The sequence below is a fragment of the Cyrtonyx montezumae genome, unplaced genomic scaffold (assembly GCF_038088225.1).
Source record: "Cyrtonyx montezumae isolate F1298 unplaced genomic scaffold, pur_monq_1.0 scaffold_21, whole genome shotgun sequence".
Taxonomy (NCBI): domain Eukaryota; kingdom Metazoa; phylum Chordata; class Aves; order Galliformes; family Odontophoridae; genus Cyrtonyx; species Cyrtonyx montezumae.
In genome coordinates, this window is record NW_027071948.1 from 4,557,335 (window position 1) to 4,583,793 (window position 26,459).

At 43.5% G+C, this 26,459-nt stretch overlaps 1 protein-coding gene across 1 annotated transcript in view; it reads right to left on the reverse strand.

Annotated features, from left to right (window-relative positions):
- Nucleotides 1-47: 47 nt before the first annotated feature.
- Nucleotides 48-26,459, reverse strand: part of TMCO4 (transmembrane and coiled-coil domains 4) — a 36,004-nt gene continuing 9,592 nt past the window's right edge. The window contains exons 6-14 of the mRNA XM_065738133.1: nt 22,810-22,907; nt 22,134-22,277; nt 21,538-21,657; nt 19,479-19,643; nt 18,803-18,939; nt 16,637-16,721; nt 12,681-12,798; nt 9,690-9,807; nt 48-502 (exon numbers count right to left, since the gene is read on the reverse strand). Coding sequence (XP_065594205.1) covers nt 83-502; nt 9,690-9,807; nt 12,681-12,798; nt 16,637-16,721; nt 18,803-18,939; nt 19,479-19,643; nt 21,538-21,657; nt 22,134-22,277; nt 22,810-22,907 — 1,405 coding nt within the window. The 3' untranslated portion in view covers nt 48-82. The remainder of the gene's footprint in view (nt 503-9,689; nt 9,808-12,680; nt 12,799-16,636; nt 16,722-18,802; nt 18,940-19,478; nt 19,644-21,537; nt 21,658-22,133; nt 22,278-22,809; nt 22,908-26,459) is intronic.

The window sequence follows — 26,459 nt, forward strand, 5'->3', positions numbered from 1 at the left end:
CACCCCGCTCAGGAAGCTCTGCAGGCTGTGTAGGGCAGGGGGCTGAGGATGGCTGTGAGGAGAGAAAGTCTGGAGATTCAGTTCAGTCTGTGCTCTCACCCGCTGCCTGCTTCACACTGCTGGGGTGGGCTGGGCAGGGAGGTGAGCTCTCTGCCAGGAGAGATGCAGGGGAGTCCTGCTGGTGAGTGCAGCTGTGCAGGGAATCCTCTCCTGGGTGCAGGTTACCATCGCTGCTCGTGCCAGCACTCTCAGGCAGCGTTAGTGCAGAGCTCAGGCTGGTGCTGGCTGTGGGTGCTTGGCAGTCACTGTCAGCCCCATCCTCCTCTTGCACGGTGTCTGCCTCTTCCTGAGCCTCGCTGCCTGCTGCCTGCTGTGATTTCTTGGCTAGAGGTGAGAAAAGACTGGTGCTGCCCTTCTCCTCCTGCCGACATTCCTTGGTTTTAATGCCCACAGCTTTTAGGATCGTGTCCATTTGCTTCATGTAGTCCAGGTGGCCGCTGACCTACAAGCAACAGGAGGAGAGCAATTAGTGGGGAAGCTATGGGAAACCCAGCTCAGTACAGTTCTCCATCCCAAAGGTCACCACTGCCATGAGATTTGGCTTCAGCTCTGTCAGGCTGAAAGGGTTAGGTCTGAAGAACATGGCATTCCCTGGAAATAACCCTACATGGCTGTGCTCCTGCACTGCCTCACCCCTGAGGAACATATGTTTAAGTGCATAGCAACAAGACTAGACTCTGGGTGCCATGAGGGTAAAGGAGGAGGTGATCTGCTCTGATGACAGACTCCCAGGTAGGAGACTCCTTAGCTCAGCTCAACTCCCTGTTCTCTGGTAAGTCACACACCCTCCCCGTGCCTCAGCTTCCTTGTAAAAGCAAACATCTCATTTAAACTGAGATAAAGTAATTGGATCAACAGCTGAGGTTGAGGTTCTTGGTTGGAAGAGGAGATAGTATTGAAATGTGTGCTGATCTGTCCCATATAAAACTGGGAGTCCACAGGGTTTAAGTTCATAAACCAAATTAAAGCCAGCAGTATGATGTTGCAAATAACCGGATATTTCTCTGTAGAGTGATTTCCACGATAAGATAAACCCTTCTGATGCAGATGTTAGGAATGTGTCCTTCACATCAGTGCACAGGAGGGAGAGAAAACCTCCTCTGCAGGGGCAATTATTGTTATGTGTTAAAGGCTGGAAAGGCAGATGCTGCCCTTTCTGATTCAGGTGTCCTAATGGAGGTAACTACAGCCAGGACCCTCCTACAGACCAGTTTTCAGATGTCCAAAGCTGGGAGCACAGTGCAGAACGCAGAGCTCCCACCTGACTGCATGAAGCAGCCTCTGAGAGGAAACATTTGGAGGCACTTAGGACTTGGAGCAAAATGAAGGATTTAATCAGCATGTTAGTAACACAGTATGTGACTTTAATCAGTCCAGATGGCTCAAGAGGCTCTTGATGTTCTGAACAGATTAGTTAATTAAAATAACCACTGAGGGTCTCGTGAACTGGTTGTTAAGATGTGTACACCGCTCTCCCAAAAAGTACGAATCTTGCACTGTCCCACAGTGGAGCTTGGTGCTAAAGAAGGAAACAAGCACAGCACTGGACAAGGTGGAGAGAAATAAGAAGGCAACAGACTGCCTGGGAAGGGCTGCTGGATCTCTTGGTTTGCTGTTCTGAAACCCCTGTGGTCATTACAATCGACCTGTGCTGCTCAGGGCTTGGGGCAGAAGTGACACTGAGTGACATAACACACTGTGGGCTGAGGGTCAGACTACGTGACCTTAGTGATTGAAATCTTACTGAGCCATCACCAACAGAACAGCAAGGAAAATTCCTTGCTATTTCCAAGCTGTGAAGGCATCCAAGTGGGAAAATTCAGCAATTCCACTTCTCAAAGCCTGTTTCCATCTGCTGTCCAAAGAGCTGAGTGCTTCTGCTGGGTGTGCTGGGAACTTCTACATTGCAACAGACAATAAAATCTTTAAAGAGAAATAATCAACTGCTTGATTCTTTGTCAGAACAAAGTGCAGGAGGAACATCAGAACAAAAAGAATGGAAAAGTGCTCTTGTAACCAAAGCAAACAAATTTATGCTTGTTATAAGGAAATGAAAACAGTGGGTTAGGTTTATCGCTGTGCTAAGGCGACTTCTCCCTCTTGTAACTGATGTTGCCTTGACTCACTGGAAGACACAACCCAAATGTTTATACCACCAATTTGGTATAATCTGATTGCAGACTGTAACAGCATTCAGGTGGATCTACCAGTCAGTGACAGGAGCCATCGTGTCAGAAATCCACAGAGTTTTTCAATCCAGAGCTTCCTCGTTTCCCCTGAAGGACATCACATGTACAGGATTTCCTTCTGACAACAACATTCTTAAGGGAACAAACTCAAATATTTCCTCTTTCCAAAAATCCTCAGTTATGGATACTGCCTCAAAACCCAGGCAGCCTTCTGCTCCCATACGGTGGCAAGGACTGGCTGATGGCAGGCTCCTCCGGTCAGGGTTGCTCCCACTTGTCAGTGCCAGACTTAATTCAGAGCGCTGGGTGTGCCTTGCTTGATAGAGGATGTTTGGCTTTGCCACAAATTTCCTGTTTTCCCCAGTGTTTTCTGGGAGTTTATGGCAAAAAGCAATCAACCTCGCACTGCTCAGCCAGAGGAATGGTGCTGGACTTGGAGTGCATGCAAAGGCCAGTGGAAGATTCCCATTGTGAGGACCATCAGCAAACCTTGAGAGAGGCTGTGACAGGGTTAAGTTACCACAGAAACCAAACTCTCCAGTTTTCATTCTTCAGAAACAACATTCTCCTGAAGGGAGGACAGTGGACATGACCAGTAATTCAGAAGCTGGCATTTCAATGGATTAACAAAACGTGTGGATTTGGCAATCTGCATCGGGACCTCTCTTGGACTTAGAGGTACAAACTCAACCTCAGCAATTCCAGCTTCCAGCAGAGGAGAATTAAATTGTACTAATTAAATTGTACTGGTGGAAAACGTTGTGGAGCTGAAGTTATTTTGGAAAGACTCTCAATGTCCCTTGCATTATTCCTCTTCATGTTTCTATTCCTGAATAACTGAAACTCACATAGCTTTCCTCTCAACCCACCCCTGCCAGTTCCAAGAACGCTGTGTGATGGAGGGCTTTAGCTACGTGGTGTGTGAGCACTCCCAGTCTTTCCAGCCATATCACTATCACAAAACATGCCACTTACTCTCACAGTGGCTGTAATCAAATACTTATCTCTCTGTGCCAAGACAAGTAGAAGGTATTTAAATTAGATGGTATAAGGAACGTCTTAAAGGCCCGGAATACACCATGCATGTAATTGTAGCTGGGAAATGGTTTGAACATCATCTTTTAGACCTCAGAGGAAAACAGGTGCCCCAAAATAAAGGCTGGATTAATGTACTGAAGCATTTGGAAGACCCACAAGTCTGATATCATAAACTACAGCAGTGCACCACTGATCCAATGTTGATCAAGTCAGGATGATGGAGAAGTTTAAGAAGAGCTCAGTTTATGCAAATGAGGACTCTGAGATGAGATTAAGTCTCCATATCTGGATGGTATAACAGCATCTGCCTGCAGCAGGGGAAGACAACTCCTCTGTGACAGACAGGGACCCATCACCCTTCCTCTCCCCTTTTTCCTCCAGGAATACACAAGATCTGGCAGCCAAATGTGACCAAAACAGATCAGATTTTCAGCTCAGCTCCGTGAAACGAGAGCAGTTTTTACCAGCAGAGCCCTGGCTTGCAGAGAAGAGCTTTAGCATTCTCCAAACAGCATCCCCAGTTCCTCTTCTTCCCTACTTACCTTCCTGTAGCACAGATAACATCTCCTACCAAATCTCAGACCAGGAAATCAAGTCATGACTAATGCTCAAAGGTAATAAGCAGGGAACTGGTGAGTTGGAATGGGTTCTTGCTGCACCATTCACTAAAAAGACTTCCCCTGCAGCTCCTGTCCTGTGCCTCATCTCAGACTGCTCAAGAAGGCTCATCATTTCTCAGACCTGTGCTGATCCCAAGCCCTTATGCTGGAGAAGTTGCTCACATCTCCCTCTGCTCCCATTTTGTTGATGGAAATTGTAAGATAGAAATGACTTTACGTAGTGAAAGGAGGAAATGATATGGTGGCTGCAGAGTGATAACAGCTCTTAAGATAACACATGGGTTATGAGGGCATAGCTCTCTTCCTTACATTAACCCCCACTCTGCACTGCCAGAAATCAAACTGCCCTCTGTGTTTTAATAGGTCATTCAGTGAGAGCTGTGCTACTTCAATGTCATCCTCCTGGTGCGGATTACAGCTTCTTGCCCTCACTGTCTCCTGTGCCAGACTGAAACTTTGGACAGGTGGCTTCGAGGCGTGGGTTCAACCACCAGCAGGTAGGACAAGGGAAACAGGAAGATAAACTCTCCTAAATTCACCTGACTGTGTTTTGTGGAGCTACTCTTCCAGAATCAGATGTTATTAACACGACTTAGGGAAAGCCCCCACTGCTTTTGCTGGCAGTTTTACTGGTGTAATGGCTGTGTGACTGGGATGGCTGCTTGCAAAATCAACAGCTACAAACCTGTTCCCTGCAAACCTATCAAGAGCAGAGCCTGCACCGTCTGCCTTTATGAGAACAAAGGCTTATAGGGTACTTCAAAATGGTTCTCTTTGTTCTTTAGAAGTAGCTAAATATCCCCTGCCTTCCAAGGGGTATGTGAAGATCAAGCAGTACATCTGTGATGGAGCAAGGAGGGACACAACCCTTTGAGTTTTCATCTGACACAAAGGGAAAACAAACTGCAAGTTATTACTGGCTCCATTTGCACTTTTTTGGAGAAAGCCTTTCAGTTCCTTCCTCTGTTTCAATACATTAACATTATCAGCACCCACTGCTTGAATTCTAAAGATAAAAATATATTTAACATGTTTTTAATGTATGATTTGATTATCAGAGCTCCCAGATGTGTTCAGCAGCAAGAAGCATCACTGAAAACTAAGCCCTGACAACTTCAAGGGACATATGACGAGGAAGAAATCATCTCTGTGAGCACCAGTGCACCCCAAATAATACAGGAACACACCCCTTACTGCCAGACAACCAGACTTGTCTCCACAGAGACTTGCACACCCTTCTGGGAAGAAATCATCATCAACCTTGGCCACCAAAGAACTGTTCCAGCACCACTAACAACAGCACTTCCCTTTTGCTAGCTGACAAAGGGAAGAAAAGAAACACATCTTTGGGATGCAGAACAGGCTGAGAAGAAAACTTTGTGAGACTAAAGAGAAGACACTAAGGGATTTTTCCAGGGGAGATCAGTTCCCCGTAACACTGTGAAGTGGGATGGATTTGTCTGCTTTCCTGTATGGAGATGTAAAAGAATGCTCTCTAGGACCCTTTGAGCCACTGTCTGAAGCTGAATTCTGCTCCTAGCTGTTGCTCTTCTGATCCTCTTTACTCCTGTCACCATGGGAGGTGCCACTGCTCGTTTGAACAAGGGTATAATGAGACACAGACAACTTCTTGCATGTCCAGCTCCCCTATGGTCTTAATTAATCCACAATTAGCTCTTTGCTTCAAGTCTTGGGCATACTAGAAATAAAACAAAACCAAAAACAAAGCAGTTTAAAGTATTTTGTAGGAAACACCTAAACCACAGAAGTGCTGAGTCAATTGGACTTGACAAAATTCAGACTTGTCATCTGGTATTCGTGTACCTGGCTGGCTGAAGGCCACACTGTTTGCATTCCCTCCTAATGGGAACACTGAGCTCCACTTCTGAGAGCACTTTTGGAAGAGAGATCAGTTATTCCTGTTTTTCAATTGCTGCCACAGAGACAGCTTCCCCAGTGCTCAGTTACCCCAGCAAAGAATGGGTAGAAAGCTCTGTAGGTGGCTCACAAGGAAGAAGCAAAGGTGTGCCAAGGTGTGATACAGACTGCTCTAAAAATGAGCTCTGCTGTTTTGCCTTCTGCTGTGCAGAGATGCTGCAGGAGAACATGGCAGTGAGCACGTTTTGCTGCTATGTACTGTTACAGCAACTATTCTAGGCATAAAAAAAGTACTCACATCTGTGAGCTGTACAAAAAGCTCTGTCTGGCCGTGTGCTTGAGAAAAGAGGGGTTTAATCTCAGATGGTGTTTCTAAGTGTTCCCTTTATAGGGATTTGTGAGCACCAGCATCATGTAAGCAGCTGCCATTGAGACATCATGTCAATGAAAAGCACAAAAAGGAGAATTAGCTCCCAGCATGCTCTCTAGCAGACTTCCGGCCATGCATTCCTATGGCCCCAAACTTGTGAGTTCATCCCTGGTTTCTGCTGCAGTAAAACTGCCCAGAGGAACAGAAGCACCCACTCCTGACTTGTGAGTTTCTGCAGAAGTGCTCTGCCTGCATTCTGGCTCTGAGCAGTGCTGCAATATTCAAATGTTAATGCAAAATGTAATCTACAATATCCCACTTGAACAAACAGCAATCAATCTAATTTAATACATTACAGCTCGATTACTTCCTTGGTCTCTCTAACAGGTGCTGTCAAATAAATCCACTGAACAAATCAGTCCCATTGTAACCATTAGGAAGGCTTTTATAACTGCATTTGCTGAGTGGGAGAACATTCTTCCTTCAGTTTTTTTTACTGACAGACAGCAAAAAAAAAAAACCACCCAAATCCCACATATTAATCAAGAGCAACGTGCCATGAATGCCTCACAGGTGAACTGCTTAGAGTGAGGTCTCCTAGGCCACCACTCATTTGGGGGCTGTGATGCAAAAACAACCAAGCCTTTTGGGCCCAGATTATTTTTCATCCTGGATGGACTGTGAAATGACACAATACTGACGCTGTCTGTACAGTATTTGCACACTCAGCACCTTTGCATCACCTGAGCTTTATTTCTCTATCACTGCTCATCCCTTCTTAACCCTGGCTGTGTTTCAGCAGGACCTGAAGGACCCCATTGCTGCAGCTGTCCTTGCTGGAGGTCCCTCAGCAGATGGGTGGCTGTGCAGCCACTCTTTGCAGGTGTCCCGAGGTCCTTTGCAGAGCCCCAGGGTGTTCCGTGAGGGCTGAGGGCAGAAACAGAAATGAAGGCATGACAGATAAGCTCATCCTGGTGCCTGCTCATCGTGCTGAAAAGCAGGCAATTAACGATCATCATTACCATTCCTCAAAAGCAGCAAGAGCTTAATTGAAAAGCACTCCTGTTTTTTCAGATGCTTAATTTCCACTGAAGCTGAGAATGAACTGTATTTTTCTGGTGAACTCAGGATGCATCAGAGACCTCTGCAATCCCAACAAGCCGAACTCTTCCCAGAACAGCCAGGCACCCTCACTGGAAGCACCATGTCATGCTGTCTCCTCATTGGCAGCCCCATCACTGAGAGCTGTAAATGTGCCCATTTCTCAAGTCATTCTATTTATTCTTAGTGTTCTGAGAGACAAAGCTCAAAGAGGAAAACGCATCTGGGGAAGCAGCAAAGCAATAGGCTCCTCTGAACTAGCCCAGAGCAGAAGGCACTCACCACTGAACACTTCTCAAGCAACACTACCTACAAACAACAGAGTCTGCATACTTCAGGGCCTTTGTCAAATCAGATGTGTGTTGTGGGTTACAAATCTTTCTTCATAAGCCGTCGAAATGAAAGGAAACTCCAACTACTGTATGGAATGAGGTAAAAAAGGAAAAAGAAAAAGCCTTCACTGGGAAGCAGAATCCTACAGAGGTCTCTTTAGTCCTCCTTTAGTTGAGCCATTACACTCCATTTCTCCACAGTGTGCACCAGAATGATAAGTTCTCTGCAAGGCAGACACGTGGTTTACATGTATAAAAAAGAATATGCACTGCCATGTGTACACGGTGCCTCCCTCTCCCATCTCTATTTTTGTGGAGTCATCAGGAGGATGTTCTTAGGCAGGACACTGGGCTTGATGGAAATTAGTATGAATTACTGTAGGTATTGTTATGTTTTGTTTCCTCTACCATAAAGATGGATTTTTTTTTCAGTAAAGGAGCTTTCTTGCATTTTTCTGCAATTAATTTATAGAAAACACCTCTGTATATTTCTCTTATGCAACTGCACTATATTTGCACCAAGATCCATCCTTGCTTACTCGTTACTTTTTACATAGTGCCTCTGAATATTTCCTTCCTCTTCTTGCTCTATCTTTTTACTTTTAAGAACGTTCCTCAGAACACACTGTGTTTCTCTTCATAAAGCTCCATGCTCTGGAAGATGGATCAAAAGAATGACACCTACTTAATACAGGTCTTTCACACTGCGGGAATTGCTCTTTTTTTCCCCCAGTGCTTTGCAGTAAGATTAAAGAAGTGAAAGTGTCAGCCCTTTCTGAAACAAGAACAGTGCTGGGATTGTCTGCTGGCATCAGGCAGTACAGACACAGATGCACAACAGCAGAAGATCAACAGATAGTGGCTCTGCAGTCACGATTCATTTAGCTGAATGGTAAATGGTTCCTTTGGGGAAGAATGGAGAGGCTGAGGGCAGGGTCAGGTCTGCAGGGCTCCAGGGGGTTTGAGGGTCAGAAAGCAAAAGGTCAACAGAAAGAGGGGCTCTGAAGAGAAGTCAAAGAGAGGAGAGCAACTTGGACTAACCTAACAGGAAACGTCACCCCAGTGTCATCACTGATGGGCTTCTTTGCCCATTTTTCTTTTAATGCCACCAACAGATGCTTGCAGTGACTGATGACAATCCCAGGGATAGTGAAAAAAAATGAACGTGGGAGTGTGTGGAAATGCTAACCAAGGCAATCCAGGAAAGTGCAAAGATACTGGAACAGCTACAGTGCTGGACCATGTTGAAAAGCCTCTGCCATACCACTTCCTTTGGGAGGTCTACATTTTGGTCTGTGAAGTTCTTATTTTATCTGTATGGCATTAAGCTCTGTGTTTTCTGGCAAGGGCTCACAGCTCAGTTATAATGAATGAAACGAGCTGGTAACAGTTGGGTATTTATAGGCTCAGCAGGCTGGTGCTCCAAAAAATCTGAAAGAATTTAAAAGTGCCTTTGGCTCCAGAACAACACTGAGAGTGCTACCAGCTTGTGGGGACAGGCAGAAGGGGTCACAGCAGGAAGAATGATGACGGATGTGCCCTGAGCTTTGTGCTGAGCATCCTCCAGTCCAGTGTGGAGAATAAAAGATGAACTGAATCGTTAAAATATGGAAAAACAAGACTGCATGCCCAAGATTCCAGTGAATATGAACACACAAGCTGAGTTCTGCATGATCTGCTCTGTAAGAGTTCACTCATGAGTAACGATGAGGCACTGAGATCATTAGTTTGCTTACAATAATCAAGCTGAATACTGCTAATGATTAATGACAGCTCTGAGGAAGCTGTTTTCCAGGCACACAGGTGAAACAGGTGAATCAACACTTCCTGCTTCCCAAAAACGCATACTCCAAAACACAGCAGCCCTGTAAACCAGCCACTGCTACCTACTTTGGCCCAGGACCAAGGTACAAGGGCTACACAGTTGTCCCTGCTTGAACTGCAAGAGCCACCCAGATAAGGCTGCAGGCTGCACCTTCTGCTGCCACGCGTTGGAGCTACACGTTCCCCAGCTGCTGACCTGTCTTTCCAGCATCACACCTTATCCTGATTGATGAGCGTGAGAGCAGATGGAAAAAGCAAGCCTAGAATTAGTACTTACTACAGATGAAAGGTCCATGTTTACCATCCTCCTGTCGTCCAGCTTGACTGGCTGGAGGCCTGCAACGTTGAGCTGGACAGAAGAGGTTCTGTACACGAATCCCAGCAGCCAGTCCCCCCTAGGAGCAGAGCAGAAGAGTGTGAATAAATCCTGTTGCTAAACTTAAACAGCATGTGACCACACAAACCATGGGGAGAACAGAGGGGCTGGGAAGCACAGTCTAGTCTGGAGCAATGCCTGCTGGAGCTTTGTCACACACGGGAATCAGAGCAGTTGCCAAAATCAGGACAGACTCCTGGGAGGTAAGAGTGTGAGTCTTCGTTAAAACCTGAGATGGGGGTGCAGTCTCATCACACTCTGTGAGTTTAAAGATCTGACCCTTTCTGTGTTTGCCTGGAGACTGCAAAACATTCACATTCACTCTTTTTAATGCATTAATAGGTAGAAGTTCTCCAGGCTCCAGAGAGCTGTAAATGTGATGAGGCCGATGACACCAACACCGCTGACATAACATCGACTGCGAAGCTCCTCAGCGTGCTCCTATTTATAGGTACTGTATAAATACGTAGTTTCAGTGACAATACTAGGAAGGGTCTGTAAAGTATTGCTGTAAGTCATTGTAGGGTAGACTACAGGATCAAGAGAGAAGATGATGCACCCTTTGGAAATACATACTTGCTCTGTGCAGAACCCAGGTACCAAAATACCCCTGCAGTCTGTGGAGCAGATTTAAGCTGGATGTGAGAGCTGTGCAGGCTCTGGGAAGGCAAAATGCTGTGTGCTAAAAGTTGGGAGTCAGATCTACACAGAGCTCTGCCAAATCTTTGCAGCACATCCACACCGTGTTACAGTCACTTTTTGATCTGTCCCCCCATGGCTGGTTTTATTATTATTTTTTGACATGCTCAATGAGTCTTAACTAATTTGGTTAAGTTTTTCCACTAGGAATTTGTAACCTTGCTGTGAAATCAGGGGGGACAGCCCTGACAGCTGGCTTGCACTCCCCGCCTCCTTTCAGACTTCAAAGCTGGAAGAGATGAACTGCAGCAGACTGAAGCTCAGCAAATTGTGTCCAAATCTGATCTTGCAGAAGTATTATTCAGTGCAATTCATGTGAACTAAATATAGTTACTCCTGAAGTGACAGAACAAGGACAACATTTGTATGAGCGAGAGAAGGAGTGATGAGATTCAGGTGGAGCTTTATCAAGAAAGGTTTGTACAGACCTTCTCTCATACCTAGTGAATCTCCCCTAGCTGCCCCTCATCCCAACTGAGTCACATTCAAACTCAGCAGTTGAGAGCAAAGCAGAGAACTAATGTGGACGAATATTTCCTGAGAGTGTCCTCACCCACTTCTTCCTATTTGTGGGCAGCAAGCTACAACTTCTACACCTTTTTTTCATTCAACACTCAGTGGATGTGTAGAGATGAACCAAATTATTGCTTACACAAAGATACAAACACACTAACTGCTCCAGCAGCAAATGGACTTTGAAACAAAATTATTTCTTCTATATGATAGCAAATGGATGCGCTGAGCTTTTGGCACTGAAATGGATTCTTGGCTAACACATGGAAGAGCAATATTTCCCAGGGCAAATTCAGCTCTGTGCAACAACTGCTGTAATTTATGGCTTCTCAGAGGAACACGGAAGCATTCCCAAGTCCCCAGTCACTAATTGACAGGAGGCAGCAATTGCTTTTTCCCTGTGTCAAATGAAGAAATATTTTAACTGGTGTGCACATCCGGCATCCATAAGAAGTCCCATGATCCAAAAAAGACAAAAGCAACATTTTCCAGCCTGACAGATGGGATTCATGATTTCTTGGGGGGTTATAATCTTGAATGCTCTTAAATCCTTTCATTTAGTTCTTCTTTGTAAATCAATATACCATGTTAGATGCACAGTAACACATTAATTTCTCTCCTTATACACATGTAATACATACATATGTGCATATGGAAAGGACCAACAGCATTTCAGCTGTCCTTGATCTGAGGGCTTGTGGCTTTAGAGCTCTCTTTACTCAGTTCCATGTTCTTTGCTAACCTTCTTACCCAGTTATTTCTCAATTTATTTTCCCATGCTCTTCCCTGCTTCATTCATTTGTTTTAATTTCCCTCTTCTAACCGTGCTGGTAAATGGTGCTCTTGCCACTATTATCTTCCAAAACACAGTCATTAGATTTGGTACTGTCACTTGAATTCTTAATAGCTTTTGCAACGTTTCTTCAGCTGCTTCTGGCCTCTGGATCTCCCTCTCACCACCCAGCAGTTCTCACACCACTGCACAGCACTTACCTATACAGTTTTAAAGGCTGACTTTAAGTTTCAAGGTAATCTTCCTATTCTTTCACATTGTTAGTAAATTTGCAACAGCTATTCCAGCTGGACCCCTTCTGCAAGTGAAATTTCTTGTTCACGTGGCCTATCCTGACCAGAAACAGTCTAGATATAAAAATTCTTCAGTTTCCTCAAGCTCCTTTCCTTGCACAGCAACGTTCACATCTTTCACATTCACATTCCCTTCAAGCACCCTCTAAGCCGTATCTCAAAGCTTTGACAGACTTCAATTTACCTTCTTTAACCATCAATGATCTTAAAGGCTGCAGTTACAGAGATGAGATTTAAATATGAATTTGTCCATTTTAGGCACACCCAACCACACCGATCCCATTTCAAACTGCTGCAGTTGACACAGTGCTGCCATAGCAAGAGCAGGACTTACACACTGAGAACCTCTGCCTCCCAGTGTGCATCACAAATAAGCAAGGACTGGGGACAGAGCAGCCTTGAACTTTCTCCTGAGGACTGTCCAACTAAGCTGAGGCAGAGACCTCTGCAGAGAAGAGTCGCTGGCACTGCTCCATCAGTGGACTCACCAGCTGAACAAACACATGCTTAATGAATGTTTATAAGGGTTGGAGGTACAAAATCATTTCAAAGGGACACTAGCATAATGAAGCAGGGGACTGCGAGCATACAGACCTGCAATAACCATTTATGATCCTGCCCGACACCACTTTTGTGATCGCCTTCCAGGACTTGGCTTCGCCCTCCACTGGAGCTCCCAGTAAGACCACATCTTCAATGATCCCTTGGGAGTCTGTTAAGGTGAAAACAGAACAGTTCAGGTTTAAAAGACAGATCAGACAGCATTTGCCAGCACGGAGTGATAATCCATCAAACTGGTTTGATTTTCTTGAGAGGTACTTTAATGCACAGGGCACCGTTTGCTGACTTGTGTAGTACAAGGGCTGCTCCAAAAGTAACATCTCCTATGCTTTCTGTTGTCCCACAACACCAGAGGCAGATCTTGGGGGTACGGCAGTAAGGCCGAACCTTCCGCCAATAACCCATTACATTTGGTTGCTGTGCAGCAGAGGGGCAGTGTGATGGAGTAGTGTCTGATATGGAATTGTGTATGGAGCTGAATATCTCCTTTAACGTGTTGGAAACAATGGTGGGAGTGTTGGCATATCACAAAGTTTGCACCTGGTGGGTCCCACGATGCTCACATGGGAAGAGAAAGAACATCCACAAGTATGTCAGGACCCACTGAATCAATACGAAGCTGAAGGTGACAGTTTCCTGAATCACATCGTCACTGGTGATGTGATATGGTGCTGGAGAAAATGCATAGCTAATGGTGGTGACTGTTAAACAGCATTTCATAGCTGAAGATTTGCTCTATCAAATAGTGATACTGTGCTCTTTGCATTTGATGTATTTTCCATGGAAATAAATAGAAGGCATTACTTTCAAAGTGACCTACATAAATCTTCCTCTCTTATGTGACAGCTGCAGCTGGGAAATTTCAGTAGAAAAGGCTAAATGAGAAATATTGGGCAACTCTGCAACAGTCCTAAATTAAAATTTAAATATTAATGTGCTTTCCCACTCCTGCCATCTGAAAACAACAAGAGACAGCCTCCATCTAGATGCGTATGGAGGACCTCATTTCGGCCCTTTTCAGTTACACTTCTGTGTGGATACAGGCCTGAAAACAGGGAAAGACACTCTTAAACAATATATTAATATATATTCCTAACTCTTCTTTGTAAGGAGACATCAAGTACCTGACGTAGATGTTAAGTGAAATTCAGCACTGCAGTCTCTGGAGCCTCGTGGGCACGCTGTGCTGAATCAATACTCTCCAGCTGAGACCAGAGCTCACAAGGCATGAGCTGAACTATTTTCAGGCTGGTGTTTGTAAAATAATATACTGAAATTTTCTGGGAAGTGAAGGTAAGAGTGCACCACTTCAAGCTAGGATGGAGAGGTGGTTAGGTGTTTTAAATAGAAATCAACTGGTTTCTTATCCCTAATAGCACTAAAAAGTTGGAGCTCCCTGCAGTGCCTGCACCTTCCTCGACACAGTGTAAATCCCAGCACCTGACAACAGTCCAAAAGAGCTCTCTTGGTATTATTTCTTATTGCAAAGCAAATTTTGCACCAATCAAGAGAACAGCAAAGAGCAATTCAATTTTGTTAGTGTAATCTGTGAGCAATAAAGTCCTGTTTTTCCACAGTCACGGGCAATGAAAAGGAAACGCAGCGCCTGTTCAGGGAGCTTGCTCCAACCGAGGTACTAAATTCCACAGCCACAATGTGAGCCAACTGAATAAACAAACAGCTAGTTCACCAGGATCTTGGACATTTGGGCAAGGTGTTGGAAGCTTTTTTTTTCCCCTCCAGTTGCACAGCTTATTTCTTGCTCAGAATTAAAGAAAAAAACAACACCATTCAGCTTCGGCTGAAAAATACCAGTTTTCTTTCAATGCTGACAGAAACCTGAGAACAGATCACTGACCTATGTGGTTGCTGGCACTCTAGATGAATTAAACGTATTTCACAGTTTGCAAATCTTTTATACTGATTAAGAAAAACAAAGTCTGCACAAAGCAAGAAAATAAAAATAAAAAAGCAGTTACTGATGGGAAAAGATTGCTAACTGATAACGTTATTTCCCTGGTAAAGGTGAGGAAGATCCAGGCTAGCCAGGAGGCCGTAACCAGTTTTCAGGAGCCCGGCTCTCCTGTGCCTTTAGTACAAATCACTGAGTAAATATCAGGTCAGTCCTCACTGGGAAGAGAACAGAGATGGCACTCAGCATCAATGTGGGCATCGGACACATGAGTGTCACAGCAGAGTTTGGCAGCAGTCACACTGATATCTAACCACAGCAGGAAGCAATCCTGTGCATGGTTCTGTAGGACATGACTGGTATAAACACATAACGTCTCAAAGCTCAAGCACAGTTTGGCCTCAAGGTTCTCAAGTTGGTGCTAACAGGCTTTGCCAGTTTCCATTAGTTTACACTTGTTGTTTACTAAAACACACAGGAGTCATGATGAACAAATCAGAGCCATGAACTCCCCGTGCTGTACTGTGTCTCTGACTGTGGTCATTACTGCACCTTTCACTATAATGTCATTTTCTGGAAACCAAGCTCTGGTTTCCAAAGTCATTTGCAATGAAGGATCCCAAAGGTTATTTACCTGAATGGCAGAAGAACGTTTTCTTTTAACAGAATTTGAATTTCTGCCACAGTCTTTCACTGAATAATCCATGATTAGTTATTTGTCCACATAAATGCCACTGCCATCTGGATGCAAAAAGCCTGCACGACTAGGCCTTCTATTCCTTTTGTGTGAGACATCCAAATCCAAACCTAAATCACTCTCAGATGTCCCAGGTCTCAGCTTCATTCCCTCTGTGGCTTGCTCTGGAATGTGCATGCAATGAACGCCTTGGCAATGTGCACCAAACATGCTGCTTTTCATCTCACAAACAGCTCAGCTTTCATAATTCAATTAAGGAACTGAAAAATTAAGTGTACTGTGGGGAGCTGCTATGATACATAATTATGAAGCTTAGATTTCTTTAGAATAGCAGCCAGCTTTAAAGACCCCATGTGATTTCCTTTTAAGTATTACTTAGCTATGGTCCCATGTTACTCCAGTGAGAGACAGCAGACCTCTAAATAAAAGCCTGAAAATACTTCAGCCCTTGACATTCTTAAGACACAAAAAAGATCTACAGCCAGATTAGGATCTGGATTCTGGCTTCAGTGTAACTTCATTAGGATCATTCTGGACTTGATTAGATTTAGACTGAGAACAGAATTCCTGTATTTGAACACTTCTGTCTTAAACCAGAAGCAAAGTTCAGGCATACAGCTGTCAACAGAAAATATGTTGACCTCCTTTGTTCTCACCTGACAACATTCCCACCTGCCTGGACTCTACTGAACATTCTCCTTCACAGAGCTCCTTATTTATGAGAGCCTTTCTGTGAGGCTGCATGGTTAATGAATCACATGAGCTACGTATGGGGGAAGGCAGGCTGCACGCACACGCTCATACTGACTCAACTCCAAGATGCATTTCACATCAACTGATCACCATGATTTTATTCTTTTTCTAAATTAAAAATAGAATCTATTAATAAACAGAACCACAAACGGGTAATAAATTGACAGATGTTTTTATACTTGACTTCGGGGAAAAATTATCATGAAAATAGCAGATGACAGTGGCATTTCAATGACTTAAATGGAAGGGAGGACTCATGGAATTTGATACAATAGCTACAGAGAGCTGCCAATGAAGGCAAGCTGTCCTCTGCCAAGATCTCAGTGGCTCTGGACAGCTCACAAACTGATCTAGTGGTCCAGTGTCGCAACATGTCAAAGTTGTTATTTACAGACTGGTGACCAAGCCACACTGGAGCACCTCAAATGAAGACGGTGGATTTTCTCCTCGGAACTGGTGGAACTGACTGAACAATTTGGCTCCAAATGCATTTCAGAACCATTATTTTAGGTTTCTGTTTGATTCTAAAAAGCCCCAAACTCTCTTGCAGAAGAACATTTCATTGGAACAAAAATTTATCAGCAGTAGAGAAAACAAAGAGGAAAAAGACCAGATGGTGGAGCTTGCCTTTTTCTTGAGCCATCTCCTGCAGGCAGAAATAGATGACTCTGGCACCCAGGCTGAAGCCAATCAGTGTGACAGGTCGCTTGCCCTAAGAACGAAAGAAAGGAGGAAAAGCCATAAAATGCTGCACTAAACCAGGAAAGAGAGACCAGCCAAAGGATTCCTGAGACCCTGGCACAGACAACATTTACACTTGTGCTCAGTCTTTTAAGCCTGTGAGAGATTCTGTCAATTTCCAAGAGATTGTCCCTGAAGTTTTACACAGTTCAATATCCAGATTATCTGTTATTTTATATTTTTGATAGCTAAAAAACCAATTGAAAGGATCCAGTGACAAGATGTTACCCAAACAGAAATCAAACAGGTGCTCACTGTTTTGAAATTTCCCACAGAAAACCTAATTCGTGGAACAAAAATGTTTCTGGTGATGTTTTGATAAACAGATAAAAAGCATCTGTAAAACAGAAACACTGGACACTTCTAGATCTGAGACTGAATGGCAACAGCATTATGTGGCTGTTATAAAAGTGACGTGGAAAGCTTTTATTTTGATCAACCTAATGAGATTTTCATTAAGAGCAAAGAAAACTTCATCTCAGCAATGATGGTCTTTGGGTTATTATCCAGGGAGCAGGTGTGTGATGGACTCCCTAGCTGTAGGCTCTGTGAATGTGTGTTTTCCACAACATCCAGTGCTTGAAATGCCACCTGCAAAACGAAGGGCTTGTATAAAGTTTACTGCATTTCCTGGGATTGTATTTTTACAAGAAATCAAGTTTGTTTCTACTCTGCTGTTTCACATTGTTATTGATGACGTGCAGCTTTGGGGCCCATGGCTCCCACGGGGCTCCACCATAACAGATACTGGACTAGTGTGCCTGTTGGAAACATGTGGCCAGCAGAACTCTGCCTCCCCTGGTGCTAGTGATAGCCCAGCAAACGGTGGCATGCTTTGGAGGGCAGAAATGACTTTTGCAAACCAACTCAGGGAGCCTTAATGATATTCATCACTTCTTTCAGGTACCAGCCTATTCCACTTGCCTCTTTTGGGTGTTGTATTTTACCTCTAGCTCAAGCTTGCACCCATTTGGTCATGGTTTTTTCTCACAAGTCTTTAATACCCTGCTGCTCCCTCTTCCTCCCTTTCCCATTTGTGAACACCCTCTGCTTTTCTCACTCTCACTTGAGCTCATTTCCCCCCTTTTGTTTCACAGGTTTCCAACAGGAGCATGGAATTTACTAATAATTGTGCCTTTGCACCTACAAAGTATTTTCTGGAATCACTGGAATGGCAACACCTGTATGGACCTCTGTTCACTGCCATGTCTATGCCAGTGCTTCGCAGCTGCAGCAACCCCAGGGAAGCACAAGTGCATTTATTATGATGGGTCAGCATGTGCCTGATAAAAATGAAGGAAACTGCAAGCTACTGAGATCTCTTCTCCAGTTTAATTCCTCCCAAGAGATGTCAAAAAGAAGAAAAACCCAGCTCTTCTCTTTTCCTTTCTGTGTCAAAGGATTCTGTTAGCTGCCTTTCAGCACTGGATTTTCCTCCTTAACATTGTCTGCAAATACTGCAAACGCATTGTCATAATTATTCCAGACTGAAGCCTGATGCAAGCCAGTGCAGTTATAGTTTAGGACCAATAAAAGTAGAGAGAAGCTGGATTCTTCAATTAAATTATTTTATATCTGTTCTGCTATCATTTAGGCAAAAACAGGGCTCATGCTGCATGTAATGCTGCACATTATTTCTCTTAACACTGTTTTGCTGTGCCTCTTAATTCACAGTGAGTACTTTGAACACTCTATATTCTCTCCTCCTTTCCACCTATCTTTCCTTCTGTTCTCAGATTTTCACTCAGTGAGTTGGCCTGCCTGTTTTATGGGATGTTCAAGCCACTTGTCATTTATTACCTGGATCTCTCCTTTGTTTAGGAAAGCTTTGGGTTAAATGGAATGAATCTTAGCAGTTCTTTGATTAATTTGGGACTTCACATTTTTCCTCAATTAACTAGATATATGCTGGCCACTCTTGTGCATCTTTTTTTTTTTATTATTTTCCTTGTCATTATTCATTTTCATCCCCCAGGAAAGGTACATATAATTTCCCCCCCATGGGCCAGATCCTTTCCTGACATTATTCCTGGATAATTTCTAGTCAACTACCTGCTGTCGGCTGAGCAGTATATGTGCTAGGTGCTTGCCTACTTCAGCAGACCGATGCAGACACACTCCCCAGGGGTTGTCAATGACATTGGCAACAGTCAAGAGTGAAGTCGGCCAAGTCAAGGCCGTAACAATACCTGCAACACAGAAAACAAACAGCAAAGCACAGTCACAGATCTGGACTGCTCTTAGGAAATGTCAAAAGCAAGACAGCTCACTGAAGTTAAAAGCTAAACCCAGGACCTTTTGTCATTTTCAGTGCTTCTTTCTCAAGAGCTGGTCTGAGAAATGTTTTGCTAGACTAAGATAAGAAAGAATTTGATGTTCTAATACGGAGGTAAACAGACACTATACATGAATGTAACCTGTATGTTTGAAAGGTTTATGTAAAGCACTAAAACACAGTGTAATGATACAGAGAAATAAACACAGACACACGTGCAGAAAGGTGTTGCTAGCTGTAATTTTAAAAGAACACATCAATGGCACAGAGGCAGAGCAATCCAGGAAAGCAACTCTGAATTACAGGTGTGGCAGAGAAGGTTCTCAAGGCCACTTTTACAGGGTGATACCAACATGCCTTCTGAGAAATCCTCTCTGATTAGGAAAGCTCCTTTAAATAAACATGAACAGGAAAACTGTACAAGCACAGATCTGACCCAGTATAGGTTCTTACCTGACAGAACAGTGAATTTTAGGGCTTCCTGAGCCATCATGTTAACAAAACCATTCACCAGAGTATCCAAGGCACTGCCAAGCTCCATCAAGTACTTGGATTCCCAGGCCAGACAGTACTGCTCACTCGACTGCAGCATGCTGCTCCATGGTGCTGTGAAGCTCCCTGAGAAAATTGCAGGCAAGGAATTCATGTTCACAGAAAGCATAACAATGGATGACTCCTGCCAAGACAGCTCCAAAAAAGAGTAAGAAAAGAACCTGCAGGGCACTGGAGCATTCTGTGATAACCAGGAATTGTGTTTAAAAATACTGTCAGAAGTAGGCTCTGTGTTTCCACTATTTTAACTTTGGCTCGGTAAATAATCCCACAGCTTTAGCTGCTTTGGTAAAGTCTTCAGCACAGACAGGGTACTGCATGCAGGCTGAGACTTCATGGCCCTCTCAGGTAGCTCAGTGCCTGCCAAAGCAGATGGACATTAATAGAAATCACGCAGGTGCTGAGGACATTCCTCCTACCCTCAGACATCAGGCCAAGTCCTGCAGCTCCATCTTCCTACACAGACTGAAAGACTGCCTGTCCAGAGAAAGGTAAAGTGCTGAATGGCTGCATGGATTGAGTCCAGAGGAACAGAAAATACATAAAATCTTTTCTAAATCTACCACAGAGCATCTTCCAATTGCTCCAGTAGGCAGGCAAGGATTGCATTAGTGGCTCTGTCAGAAAATAAAGAATCTGTATTTGCAGATCTAGATTACAATTATTTTTATTTTGCCATCTAACACTGCCACTTTATCCAATTTCTCCCCTTCAGAGGCTAATCAAAAGCAGTGCCTGACTGCTTAAGAAAGAATGGATAATCCACACTGTGCAATGTCTAACTTCTGGCTGCAAGACCAATTTTTAATCCATGCTGTGTCCTGTTCCTCTTAATCAACTAAAACCCTTCCCACACGGTTCGTACTCCAAATAATGCAAGGCACGCTGAGGCAGCTGCTGACCAAAGTGGGACCTGAAAGTCCCATGCCAGATCTCATCACAATATCCCGTTGCATTTGTGGATGTACAGGTAGGCAGTCAGTGGGAGATGAAAAAATCACAACGTGTTCTGTAAAAATCCTGTCCTCACTCCCTCTGTGTTAATGAGCCATGTAAGTGTGCAAATAGGCAGGCACAGATGTAAGGAGGAAAATGGAGGACAGTTGTAACAGACTGCTTGTTATGGAAGAAGAATGTGTATCATATGTAACTCCCTTTTATGGGCAAACACACACCAAAAGGTTCCTGAAGGGATGCACTTGTGTTTGTAACAGTGCCTGGGAGCCCTCCAACCCCAGAGATTTGGAGTCCTGCTAAGCAATGAGAAAAGCCAAAGCACAGCACTGCAAAGTGAAAATAACCTTACTGTGACAGCTAGCTGCAATCTAACAAGCAACAGGACAGAGACAACCTTCTGCATTAACGATATCCAATCTTAATTACAATGCTTCTGAATAAACTAGCAGCTGCTGAGTCAGGTTGCTGAACTCAGCAGATAGTTGACATATTTCATATGACAAGCTATACTAAAAGCTAAAACAATACAAACTTTTCAAGGCTGCTGCCTTTAAGTTCATTTCCTGAGTTCTGTGCTTAATGGGATTTGCTTCACACAACTTTCTTGCCAATAAACCTAATTAGCTGGCAGACAGAGAAAGAAAACAGCATTGTTTTTTGTTAATTGCTGGAGGATAAACATAAGGTCTCAGACGTAGGTGAGACACATTGTCCTAGTGCTGGAAATCATCCACCCCAACCAGATTCTTGCTAGAAAAACAAGACAGGATTTACTAATAGAAATAGTCTTGCTATCACTACCACCAATCCTACCATAACTACTACCAATTCACTGCACTTTCTCTTTCCTCTGTTTTGATTAGCACTGCAGACTGGGTTACAAAGTCTTATGTTAAGAGATGATCTCTTTTATTCAACAGCCTATGTAAGTGTGTGGATGGCACGGTGCTACAACAGCACAAACCCTGTCAGGCTCCTCTCAGTTTCCTCATCTTGCTCTTACCATATTTGCCAGCACACAGCCACCCAGTAATTGCTATGGTGATATGAAGCTGCCTTCCTTCAGTAAGTGGGAGGAATTCAAACTCTTCTATGGCTCCCACACGCTTCTTCATCTTGTATCCTACACACAAGGCAGAAACACAGATCTCAGAAAGTGCACAAGGACAGACATTGTTAACAGCAGAAATTCATAAGACATGACTTGGCTCATGACGAGGTTTTTTCTTTCCAAGACCCTCAGCAAATTTGTGTATTGGTACGGAGCCAACATGATCCTTCTTGAGCACTTGTGATCTGTGGGAACATCAGCACAAAGCTGTTTTGCAGAAAACCCAACATAAGCTGTAACAGCCACTGCTCTCCATTTCTGCACCTTTCTGATCCAAAGCATGAGGATTTCATTTCTTTTACTGACCCACGTATCAAACACTATTTTCCTAGTTAGTCATCAAGCATGTCTTGAAATAAAAGTCAGCTCAAAGTTGTGAGATCACACCTCACAACACTTCCCTTGCTCTGCAGAGCTTGGTCATGCTCTGCATTTTGGAACATGATCCTGTGTCTCAGTACTTGTGAAATGTGCAGTCACTCTCTCACCAGTAAGGCCAGCTCCAGCAGCTCCAAAAAGGGATGCCATGACAGCAATTCCTGCAGTTGATGCAAGTGCAGCTGCTCCCGCACTTCCAATGACAGTAGCAGCTCCAGCAGCAACCAGAGGGGCAGCAAGACCTCCTGTCAAGCCTGAAAAGGCAACAAGTGAGTTCAGCAGTCTCTTACCAAGTGTAAAAAACAGTCATTTCCCTGTGCTGGGTGAGTATTGATAATGCTATTGAAAAAGTGGCCTGTTTTGCATCACTGGTAAAGGGACTTTCTGAGACTGACTCCAGGCCCTGAATCTCTGCACCCATTCTTTGACTGACTTCAGTAGAAATAAAGAATAACTTAAGGAAGATTATGTGGTAGATTGCACCCCAGAAAAACATCTGAAATCTTCCATCTCTCTCTAGTATCTTTAAACTGACTTTCCAGCATACACTGAGAATCACCCCATCAAAGCTAATGGATTTTCACTTTTACAACTAATTCTTTCAGTTTTATTTTTGCACAGATGAACCTGAAGTGACATACTACCTTTAGCCCAGCAGAAAACTAACAAAAAAAGCATACAGTCTGCCTTCTGCTGCTGAATGTGCAAGTCAGAATCCTTCTTCCTCTCTCTCATGCTGTGCACACAATTCAGGAGCAAGCTTCTGACAGTCCAAGGCAGCCTCACCAATCACTGTTCCACCCCCAACGGTTGCCAAGCCGATCAGCAGATATCTCTTCAGCTTCCTTCTTCTTTCCTTCTTTTTTCTTGAGACTTCTGCAGTTCTGCAGGGGGATTAAAAACATAGAAGTTGATGGAAAAGCCTGGCAGATAACAATGCTGCACCACAATCTGCTTATATCCTCCTCAGTGTAATTTCCCTATTGGGAACAGTAAAAAGTACCATGCAGGTGTGGACTGTGACAACACGTTCAGATTTATGAGCATGGACATAAGCCACAGATTTAAACTGAAACAATTTAATTGCTTGGAAAAGCCAACAGATGTTACTTACTTTGAAAACACTTCCTAATAGGGATGAAGCTTGTTAAAAAAAAAAACACACAAAAAAAACAGAGTCAGAAACATTTCAATAGCTATACACTGCCTATGCATCACACAGAAAATCTATTGCTGTTTTTAGAAGATGAAAACCATTTTTGCACTACGCAGTTAATTCTATGAGTCTAATGGAAAGGAATTGGCTCCTGCATGTTATGTATTGGCAGACTGCTTTGGAGGCTCTCACCTCCAGGCTGCAGAGCTGCTGCCAGGCTAATCCGGCCCGTTATTACTAGTTAACTGTTGCAAGGTGCTCTTAAGTCAGGTCAGGCTGCAGGCACAAATCCAAAAAGAAAGCAAACATTGAAAGCTGATGGGTACTTAGGAGGACCTCAGCCTTCAGGGAAGGAGAAAGAACCTGACAAAAAACCCATCTACTGATACCAGACAGGGGAGTTTGATACCAAACCCTCCAGGTCCTCTCTGACACAGTTCAATTTCTAGGTACTTAGGGATGCATTTGTTCTGATCATGCACAAATTGCTATAATAAAGACGTTAACCTTTCTGATCATTGCATCCAATAGTTTGCAGTTCTCTGCCTAGTTCCACCAGGTTTGCTCTTCCTGAAGCAAAACACTCTCATACTAATATTCACCACACCAAGCCCCATCCACACTGTAGCACATGCAGGAGGAGATTTAACCTTGGGGACAAAAAGGAGAGATGCTGAAATGGGTTACCTCAGATCCAACAACACCAGGGTAAGCTGCAGAGCAGACACAAGGCAGCTTTCATAGCATCACAGCACAGAATCATTAATGTTGGTTCCCCATTCCTCTGTCATTAAAGGGTGCTCTTGCTGAAAGCTCACACAGGAACAGTCCATAGCTGTGTGATGGTACAAGGGGAACTGCTTGATGTTCATTAAAAGAAAACCCCCAGTGCAGATAGGACTTTGAGCAGCATCTGTGATATTATCAGACAGGAAGATAACTGCCACAGCTGTCAATTCTCCTCTCACTTTTTAAGGCACGGCCTGCAGATCAGTTCCCTGAGGCTGTGAGCATATCAGGTCAGGGTTGGATGTACGTACAGCAGGTTAAATTATGTCTGTGTCATGTAAATGCTACACAAGCATCACGTACATCTTCGGCATACATCAGATATTCCTAAATGAAAGTGACACTGCAAATGTAAATGACAACTGCTGTAGCCAGCTGTGCAATGACAACTGCAGTTCTATGCTGCTTTCTGTTTCGGTTTCAGCAACAGAGCATCAAGAGAACGACCTAAAATGCACCATGACTTTTACTCCCTTATATTATACACCAGACTTGTTTTAAAGACCTGATTACAGAGAAAGTGCAATTCAACTCAGGAACTGATTTTGACCTAGTGACCTTATCCAGCCATGCCAAATGCTACTTGATGGTACTCATTAAGATGAATGGAATTCATTAAGATGAATGATCCTTAGAAGTGGCCACTGGCCACCAGACCTGAGAGCTGCTGTGTGAGTCCTGATCCTCCTTTCACTGCTTATAAACAAACTGAATTATGTTAGTATTAGAAAAATCAGAATTTGGTCCTCAATTCCCCCAAAAGCATATCTGAAGACATGAAAAAAATAAAAAATAAAACCTACTCCTTGAATAGAAACTACTTGTTTAACTAAAATAAAACCTACTCCTTTTAGGAACAAGAAATAAAATTAAATTAGGTTAAAACCAAAAGAAAACTAAATGGAAGCACAAGTGGAGAATAGGGGTAATTTGCGCTAGCTAACTGTGAGATGGAATAAAACGATTTTCCAGTAGCAGATTTTATATTTAGCTGCTCACTAATTGTACCTCACAATATAATAACTTAATGGTTATTAAACACAGTCATTAGTTCATTTGTCTCAGTGCCGTTAAGCTACACTTTAACAAGCTTATCCAAAACAGGTAAATAAACTGAAAAAGAAAAAATGTCTCTTCTTAGGGACCAATTTTGGCTTATCTTTACTGTCTTAGGTTTATCTCTTTCAAGAAGTACTTTCAATTTCAGAGGAAAGTGAGAGAGACACAGAGGATACTGGAGCAAGTTGTCTGCAGCATCAGTTTCTTTCTAGCCTGCTTATTCAGTGGTTAATCCGTGCCTTGAAACATGAGAATTTATCTTACTTCCAAACTTGGATATTTTCCCTCTTAATCCTAACCTAATAGTGGATTTTCATTATCCATATAATTGCCTAATGCTTCCTGGAACTTTCTAAGTGCTCTGTAATTTTGATAAAGACAATTTTAGACGAGTCCCAAACAATACACAGCTTTGTAAAGCACAGCAGGAGGAAAATGAAGCACAGTGGGTGAAATCCCTGCTGTGCTGAAGTCACTGGCAGAACTCCCACTGACTTGCATGGCACAGGGATTTCATCTCGGCAGTGATCCTCCAAAAAAAATCACCATGTATAACCTCTGCTTGCACATTCTGCAGTTGCAAATGTAGTTGTCTGCAGAGAACCGCAGCCTGCATGGCAACAACTTTAGCAACCTGTCTGCAGCCAAGCTCACCTTCTGACTCCATGGTCAAACTGAAGTTTGGGTCATTGCTCTCTGTATGCAACTGCTAGAATTGCTGGTGATGACTGTTTTCCTTATGGCTTCTGCATAGCAGCTATCCCTTGATTACCTGACAAATTTTTCCACTATGGCAACTAACAGCCTCTTCTCAATGATCCTGGATTTGCAGCTTCTTGCCTGAACCACAGAACACATTAGGAGAAATGTCATAGGTAATGTTACAGATCATTTTCCAGTGATGAAAAGTAGCATGAATACACGTTAGCGAACAACGGATGTCATATTTTCCAGTTTCCTGTAGAGCTTTATACAAAAGAGAGGTTTACACCTGCAAGTCAGAACACGTAGCCTGCAAGTAATGTGAATTTAAATGTTCAGAGTATTGTTTTATAGATAACCACACTGAATATTTGATTTGGCACATGCTGGGCCAGAGGACATGTCCACAGAAACAAAGCCAAGATCAAAACTTCCCATTACAAGTATCTGTAAACAATGCCTAAGCAGAAGCTGCCAAAAATCCACTTTGTTGTTCTTATTCTTGCAGAGGATGGGCAGAGCTGGAAAGGTCTCAAGCAGATCCTAAGATTGTGTTCCCTGACCCCAAAAATCTGTGAGGTCAAAGCAGCGATGAGATTACATTCCATTTCATTTCCCAGTTGAATCCTAACTCCAAAACAGAGTCAAAATTTCCCACAAGCCTCAACTTTTTGCTAGTTTTAGTACTATAGTAAAGAATGTATTGACCCTGCAGTCTTGAACTGCTCTT